The sequence below is a fragment of the Coregonus clupeaformis genome, chromosome 30 (assembly GCF_020615455.1).
Source record: "Coregonus clupeaformis isolate EN_2021a chromosome 30, ASM2061545v1, whole genome shotgun sequence".
Classification (NCBI taxonomy): domain Eukaryota; kingdom Metazoa; phylum Chordata; class Actinopteri; order Salmoniformes; family Salmonidae; genus Coregonus; species Coregonus clupeaformis.
In genome coordinates, this window is record NC_059221.1 from 52,076,384 (window position 1) to 52,085,177 (window position 8,794).

An 8,794-nucleotide genomic window follows, 5' to 3' on the forward strand; every position below is an offset into this window, starting at 1 on the left:
TTAACAGTGAAAATATGAGCAGCAAATTAACACAGGCCTATTTGTAAATGTTAGATAAATAACAATTCATATTTAAATAGAGAAGCAGTCCAAAGGTTGGAATTTAGGACCTGCGAGAACATAATTCTGGGCCTTTCTTTCCGACTCAGCCAGATGGGCGCCTCCCAGTTAATCAGCTTCTCTATAGAAGTGGGTGGGGTATTCCCACACAGAGCAAAGAACTTCCACTCACTGTCTATGTTCGATAGGCATACAAATAATAAGGCTTCGTAAATAGTATAGCACGAACGTTATTACATAGTAGGCCTACGCTAAATAACGCTTTATTATAGGCGTAGGCTATGCTTTAAATCCCATTCCTCCGACTTGCGCTCGAGTCAGATACCCAGGCCTATTACATATGGCCGACGACTACTTTACACGTTTACAGAATTCCTCTAAAAAGGAGGGGGTAAATTGGATGCCACACACCTCCCCCTTCTGAATGAGCTACGTCCGCACTTCTCTCTCTCTGCATCTATAGACTGTAGCCAACGGAGAAGTCACGGCGAAATCATCCGTCCGTTTCTCATACTTTAACAAAACACCGAAGAATACGTTTATTATGGAGTCAATATTTGCGTTAATTTTGCTCTGTGTAACGGGAACCCATGTAAGCTGTAGCCCGGGCCCGTTAGAAGACGTGGTTATTGATCGGTATGACATTCCAAGAGTTTGTCCCAGAGAAGTGCAAACGGGAGATTTCGTCCGTTATCATTACAACGGTACCTTCACCGACGGCAAGAAGTTCGATTCAAGGTAAGCTACGACGCACGACTCGCTTGTATAGGTCTATTGACATAATGCAGAAGAGCATCAAATTAGAGATAGGCTGTCTGATTCCTGTGCAAATAAATTTTGTGCAGGCTGGAGGACATTTTAGTTTTGTTCGTTTGACTATATGGTCTCACGCAGTTGGCCTGTTGCAGACGTGTCCGGCCTTTAAATTTGCAGCCCCTCTAAGCAACCATTTTGAAACTTTGTATCGAAGACCCTGAGCTTCACAAATACATTGTAACTTTGCCACTGCGCTGTGCATTTCTGCACAGAAACATTGTAACTGCCCGTGTGCGTTGGTGCGTCATATGCATCCCCGAACGACGCCTGTATGTGGCGCTCTGCATAATATCGTTCAATGGTGTTTACTACTGCGACATGCCACGCACACTCAATGCAAAGACAAACAGCTGAATTCAATTGGTTGACAGGCTAGGCCTAGGCTATATCTTAAAATCCATTATTTCGGCCTTATTTAGTTATTTTATGATGGCCTACTTTTGTATTTTGATCATGACTTATTTTATTCTTTGCACATAACCCGTTCAGATATGGTTAGATAAATGGTTTACAACCAGTTAAAATGAATGTAATTAGTCTAATATAATAATAGGAATAGAATATATTAACTTTACTAGACCCAGCCTACCATTGAAATAAATATCATCTTTGTGCTCTTGAGGAATGTTGCTTATTTTCTCTCTCCCCCTCTCTTCTACCCATCCCCCCTCTTCAGTCATGAACGTGGTGCACCCTTCAGTGGCCAGGTGGGACTGGGGCGTCTCATCACTGGTCTGGACAGGGGAGTCCAGGGCATGTGTGTCAATGAGCGCAGAAAAGTTACTGTCCCCCCACACCTTGCCTATGGAAGTATAGGAGCAGGTAACAACTAATTTCATTCTCATATATGACCTTTACAGTTTACATAGGCCCTGGCGCCAGATAGTGTGCCCTGTACAAACTAAATTCCCAGATAGTGTGCCCTGTACAAACTAAATTCCACAAATAGTGTGCCCTGTACAAACTAAATTCCACAAATAGTTATCCTCTGATGTTGGCCCCAATCGTATATTCCAGTGGCACACAATGAATTCCCAACCTGTCTCTCTCCTAGGTGATGTGATCCCTCCTGACACTGTGTTGGTGTTTGATGTGGTTCTGCTCGACATCTGGAACACAGAAGACAAGGTCCAGACACGCACCCTCAGCAAACCTGAGAGCTGCAAGCGCCTCGTGGAGGCTACTGACTTCATCCGTTATCACTACAACGGCACACTGCTGAATGGTGTACCCTTCGACTCCAGGTGAGGTCCATATCTACTCTGGAAACCAGTCAGGCTGTGTTTGTGTGCGTGCAGGTGTTGACCGTTTATGTCCATGTCTCTTTCAGCCACTCTAGGAACGGCACCTATGACACGTACGTGGGCATGGGCTACCTCATTAAGGGCATGGATGAGGGTCTAATCGGCATGTGCGTGGGAGAGACACGCACCATCATCATCCCACCCTTCCTGGCCTATGAGGAGAAGGGATATGGTAACTACTAGTAACCACTGTTTATAACCCCTAGCCTATAAGGTATGTTGAAGATTACAAGGTTAAGACAACAGGGTTCTAATTTCCCATAACTCTTTGCAATTAATACGACCAGCATTGCTAGTTAGCAATGGCACTGGTCCCATGAATTAGTTTATTTTCGAACGCTTCCGCATGGAATTATTACATTGTCTTAACCTTGTCTTTTTTAACCTAGCCTATGAGGAGAAGGGATATGGTAACTACTAGTAACCACTGTTTATAATCCCTAGCCTTTGAGGAGAAGGGATATGGTAAAAACTGTGTATAACCCTTAACAGCTGATAAACACAGGAAGTATATAGTAGGCTACATAGAGTTTAGAAAAGTTTATTCAAGTGTCACCCCACAACAACAGTTGACAAGACATATTACAGATTCAAAATAACATTGTGGACCACCCCCTCTGAGGAAGTAAGATTTGCATTGGGTTGTGTATAGATAATATAATTGATTCTAAACACCCATCCTCCTCTTCCAGGCACCGTGATTCCATCCCAGGCCACCCTGGTGTTTGAGGTCTTCATGATTGACCTGTTCAACCCTAAGGATGACATTGCCGTGACGGTCAAGGAGGTGCCTAAGACCTGCACCCGTAAAACAGTGGTGGGAGACTACATCCGTTACCACTATAATGGCACCTTCCAGGACGGCTCTGGCTTTGACACCAGGTAGGGATGTGTTTAGTACATCTACTGTCTGTCAAACCAAGACTTGTCTGAGACAATAGTGAGTGAAAGAGGGCATTGTAAAGACTGACTCTAATTTAAGTGAAGAGACAGAATCATTAGATCATTTGTTTTGGTTCTGTCCATTTGTAGCTTGTTTTTGGACACAGGTCCAGGAATGGCTAAAGGATTGCAATATTTACCTGGAACTAACCTTGCAGATAGCATTACTGGGTGATCTGAAAAGTCATAGTCAATCAATCAATAATATAATAATACTTTTAGCAAAAATGTTTATTTTTAATTCACAATCTGTAGAAGCAATGAGAATAGAAAGGTTCAGAACTTTTGTAAAACATCACAGTACGGTTGAAATATATATGGCAAATAGAAATCCTATATGGATGGTGTTAAGAGATAGATGGGAGGTATTGAATAGAGTTGAAGGATGGGACTAATAACAAATAACAACAAATAATAACAAAGATAGCTAATAATGTAAGCATACTGTGTCCATAATAAGTATATACAGTGGGGAAAAAAAGTATTTAGTCAGCCACCAATTGTGTAAGTTCTCCCACTTAAAAAGATGAGAGAGGCCTGTAATTTTCATCATAGGTACACGTCAGCTATGACAGACAAAATGAGAAAGAAAAATCCAGAAAATCACATTGTAGGATTTCTAATGAATTTATTTGCAAATTATGGTGGAAAATAAGTATTTGGTCAATAACAAAAGTTTCTCAATACTTTGTTATATACCCTTTGTTGGCAATGACACAGGTCAAACGTTTTCTGTAAGTCTTCACAAGGTTTTCACACACTGTTGCTGGTATTTTGGCCCATTCCTCCATGCAGATCTCCTCTAGAGCAGTGATGTTTTGGGGCTGTCGCTGGGCAACACGGACTTTCAACTCCCTCCAAAGATTTTCTATGGGGTTGAGATCTGGAGACTGGCTAGGCCACTCCAGGATCTTGAAATGCTTCTTACGAAGCCACTCCTTCGTTGCCCGGGCGGTGTGTTTGGGATCATTGTCATGCTGAAAGACCCAGCCACGTTTCATCTTCAATGCCCTTGCTGATGGAAGGAGGTTTTCACTCAAAATCTCACGATACATGGCCCCATTCATTCTTTCCTTTACACGGATCAGTCGTCCTGGTCCCTTTGCAGAAAAACAGCCCCAAAGCATGATGTTTCCACCCCCATGCTTCACAGTAGGTATGGTGTTCTTTGGATGCAACACAGCATTCTTTGTCCTCCAAACACGACGAGTTGAGTTTTTACCAAAAATTTCTATTTTTGTTTCATCTGACCATATGACATTCTCCCAATCCTCTTCTGGATCATCCAAATGCACTCTAGCAAACTTCAGATGGGCCTGGACATGTACTGGCTTTTGCAGGGGGACACGTCTTGCACTGCAGGATTTGAGTCCCTGGCGGCGTAGTGTGTTACTGATGGTAGGCTTTGTTACTTTGGTCCCAGCTCTCTGCAGGTCATTCACTAGGTCCCCCCGTGTGGTTCTGGGATTTTTGCTCACTGTTCCTGTGATCATTTTGACCCCACGGGGTGAGATCTTACGTGGAGCCCCAGATCGAGGGAGATTATCAGTGGTCTTGTATGTCTTCCATTTCCTAATAATTGCTCCCACAGTTGATTTCTTCAAACCAAGCTGCTTACCTATTGCAGATTCAGTCTTCCCAGCCTGGTGCAGGTCTACAATTTTGTTGCTGGTGTCCTTTGACAGCTCTTTGGTCTTGGCCATAGTGGAGTTTGGAGTGTGACTGTTTGAGGTTGTGGACAGGTGTCTTTTATACTGATAACAAGTTCAAACAGGTTCCATTAATACAGGTAACGAGTGGAGGACAGAGGAGCCTCTTAAAGAAGAAGTTACAGGTCTGTGAGAGCCAGAAATCTTGCTTGTTTGTAGGTGACCAAATACTTATTTTCCACCATAATTTGCAAATAAATTCATAAAAAATCCTATAATGTGATATTCTGGATTTCTTTTCTCATTTTGTCTGTCATAGTTGACGTGTACCTATGATGAAAATTACAGGCCTCTCTCATCTTTTTAAGTGGGAGAACTTGCACAATTGGTGGCTGACTAAATACTTTTTTCCCCCACTGTAGGTTGTATGTTGGGAGCTTTTGGGAAAGAGCACAGTTAGAAAGATATGGCATTTAGAAGCAAACCGGATGGACATCATGAAAATGATCGGAGAGGTTGAGAGTAGAAGAAGTTCAGGAGCAAAAAAAAATAAATATATATATATATATATATATATATATATATATAGAATTATTGTAAAATTAACTCTGTCCATAAGGTGTAGATAGTAAGTATAGACCGGAAGTAGAGGCCTGGGCGTTGTTGTTCACTAATTTACTCCAAGTAGGGAAAGGATGGTGGGGTTGAAAAGTAATAAAGGGGAATATATATATAAAAAATAAAAATGGGGGATTGGAAGTGATGCAGACAATTACATTGATAGAAGATACAATCTATCTGCAATATTAAGCTGAAAAAAAAAAGACTGACTCTAATTTGCATTTGCTATGTTTCCTCTCTCTGCAGCTACCAGCGCAACAGCACATACAATACCTACATTGGCATGGGCTATGTGATCCAGGGCATGGACAAGGCCCTCCAGGGGTTGTGTATTGGGGAGAAGAGGCGTGTCATCCTTCCTCCTCACATGGCCTATGGGGAGAAGGGAACTGGTGAGTCTGTGGCATTGGCCAAAGGTTTTGGGGTGGGAGGAGTCAGAGTAGCATTTACATATCTTACTGTCCAGTGTCCACGATGAGTCAGTGACACATATTATAGAATGTCTCAACTTAAGGCACTGAGTTTGCACACATTTTCATGTCCCTACTCCTATTGAAATTCCTTTCTACTCTCCTCCACCCCACTCTAGGAGACATCATCCCTGGCTCGGCCGTGCTGGTCTTCGACATCCACGTTATCGACTTCCACAACCCCAAGGACCTCATTGAGATCAAAGTGACCAGCAAGCCCAAGAAGTGCAACCTGACCAGTGAGGTGGACGACCTGATCCAGTACCGTTACAACTGCTCCCTGATGGACGGCACCCTGCTCTACTCCTCGTGAGTAGGAGCGCCTCCTGTCCATCGCACCGCCATATTGCAACGCCATACTGCAACGCCTGGTCCAGTCATGTAATCTAATCCCCCCCTGGCTACTTGTCTGACTGATATCACTAGACCTCCACGCCAACAGACAGGAAGACTTATCAGCTACTTATTGTGTAGAAATGAAAATATATTTACATTTACATTTTAGTCATTTAGCAGACGCTCTTATCCAGAGCGACTTACAGTTAGTGAGTGCATACATTTTTCACACTGGCCCCCCGTGGGAAAAGAACCCACAACCCTGGCGTTGCAAGCGCCATGCTCTACCAACTGAGCTACAGGAGGGCCGGTGAGACAAAATATTACATTTACATTTTAGTAGACGCTCTTATCCAGAGCGACTTACAGGAGCAATTAGGGTTAAGTGCCTTGCTCAAGGGCACATCGACAGATTTTTCACCTAGTCGGCTCGAGGATTAGAACCAGCGACCTTTCGGTTACTGGCACAACGCTCTTAACCACTAAGCTACCTGCCGCCCCGAGACATAGAAACGAGCCATATCTATAACCATATACTGTATCTTACATCTTACATATTATATACATCTTACAACCTAGAAAATATAGGGCTACATACTTAATGCCTACTGACTGATAACACGTTGGAGCATCGGCAGGGCCTTGATCAATATCTCCCTCCTCTTCCAGGGACCACTATGAGAAAGCCCCCATCACCACCCTCGGAGCCAACAAAGTGATTGAGGGTCTGGACGAGGGCCTGAGGGGCATGTGTGTGGGAGAGAAGAGAGTGGTGATCGTCCCACCCCATCTGGGACATGGCGAAAATGGAGGTGAGTGAATTAACTAGTCAGGGTCACTTTCATCTTGAAACCCAGAACCAAATCCTGCGTGGAGATATCTTGGATTTGGACATTACATTATTCTGACACTGTCTCTCATCATACTCTCCCCTCCATGTCCCTGCAGCCAAGGGCGTTCCCAGCAGTGCCGTGCTGCACTTTGAGCTGGAGCTGTTGGACCTGCAGAAGGGAGTGCCTGACGGCTACATGTTTGTGTGGCTGGGAGACAGCCCAGATCCCCTGTTCCCTGCCATGGACCTCAACAAAGATCTATCTGTCCCTCTGGAGGAGGTAAGATGACACACGCCAGACATTTAGCATGATCCATCAATCAAAGTCAGGATTCACCCAATACATTCTAGCCTTTGCTTGGTAAGGCACTGGTGCTGGTAACATCCTTGTGTAGGTCAGGACAACAAATTAGGTGATAATCTAAAACTGCAATTATACTTCAAATGATGTACCTCTTGAAAGGACAACTCACATATTTCTCTCTGCTCTCCCTCTCTCTAGTTCACAGCCTTCATAAACCTCCAGGTGGCGGAGGGCACAGGTCGCCTGAGGCCAGGGATGGATGCTGACGGCATCATCAAGGACATGTTCAACAACCAGGACCGCAACAGGGATGGCAAGATAGTGGCTGAGGAGCTCAAACTGAAGGTGGAGGAGGATTCTGACAGGGCCATACATGAAGAGCTGTGAGGGGGAACAGTCGAGCCGGGCAGAGGGGTGTGGGGATGGAGAGAGACAACAGACAGTATCTATGCAATTAGGGGGTTACCAACTAGTGGAGCTCCTTAAATTGTTTTTATTATGTAGAAAACACAGGAGGATGCTGGCATCTTAATTGGGGAGGACGGGCTCGTGGTAATGGCTGGAACAGAATAAGTTGAATGGTATCAAATACATCAAACACATGGTTTGATGCCATTCCATTGGCTCCGTTCCAGTCATTATTATGAGCCGTTCCCCCCTCAGCAGCCTCCACTGGTTGAAAATAACCCAAAATGGTCCATACTTATCTAAAGGAAGGACTGTTTCCATGTGTTTTAAAGTGCCTAATGAAAATGTGGTTAATCTGTACTTTTTATAAATAACTTATTCTGCAGCCTTGAATCATTAGTTTAAAAAAAATGTTTGACTGAGACACATTTAGCTAAAAGCACTTTCATTGAACTACCTTGTCAGCCATTTGGGATGGTCCTTCTTCCCAGGATGCAATGCAAGTGGCTTCAAAATGGCTGATAGAAATAAATGGCTGTCTCCCACCCCTCCCCCTTCCTCCCTGACATGAAAATGATGTTAAGACTGTAGGTTGTATATTTTAAGAGTGGCTATTTTGTGCAATACAAGATTTTTTTTAAGTGCCTTGCATTGTGGAACATACATCACATAATAAACAACATCTGTTTTTCTAATAAAAACCTATAAAAAATGCATTGTTTCCTGTGTTTTGGATCCATGTCCATTGTCTATGGATTGTGTAGGCTGGGAATAACATCACACTGGTCATTACAAAATTGGATTTTGACATGTTTTACAAAAAAGAAATAGATCTAGATGAAGTAAAACAAGGGTTCAGTGGCCACATTTTATTTACAGTTGTGGAGAGGTTATCCTGTTATGCCTACATATCTCATACAGGTGAAACATACAATTTAGTGACACAGTAGAGTATGTAGCGAACACACTGTCCCCTTAGTAACACACTTCTCAAGAGAAATGTATGACCTGATTCTTGCATACTGCACCATTGACATCACCATTTTATATGA

The 8,794-nt window shown here is 43.3% G+C and overlaps 1 protein-coding gene across 1 annotated transcript; it reads left to right on the forward strand.

Moving 5' to 3' along the window:
- The first annotated feature begins 220 nt into the window (after window positions 1-220).
- LOC121570222 (peptidyl-prolyl cis-trans isomerase FKBP10) lies at window positions 221-8,456 on the forward strand. The gene is made up of 10 exons (XM_041881705.2): window positions 221-798; window positions 1,553-1,698; window positions 1,931-2,120; window positions 2,207-2,352; window positions 2,873-3,062; window positions 5,639-5,784; window positions 5,982-6,171; window positions 6,868-7,010; window positions 7,147-7,310; window positions 7,533-8,456. The coding sequence occupies exons 1-10, from the start codon at window positions 605-607 to the stop codon at window positions 7,719-7,721; spliced, it is 1,698 nt and encodes a 565-aa protein (XP_041737639.2). The 5' UTR covers window positions 221-604; the 3' UTR covers window positions 7,722-8,456.
- Window positions 8,457-8,794: the final 338 nt, after the last annotated feature.

Excerpts from the sequence above, each read along its gene's own strand:
- LOC121570222 (XM_041881705.2), top strand. The coding sequence starts at position 605 with ATGGAGTCAATATTTGCGTTAATTTTGCTCTGTGTAACGGGAACCCAT. Across the intron at positions 799-1,552 it reads GGCAAGAAGTTCGATTCAAG|TCATGAACGTGGTGCACCCT; the intron begins GTAAGCTACGAC and ends CCCCCTCTTCAG. Across the intron at positions 5,785-5,981 it reads CTATGGGGAGAAGGGAACTG|GAGACATCATCCCTGGCTCG; the intron begins GTGAGTCTGTGG and ends ACCCCACTCTAG.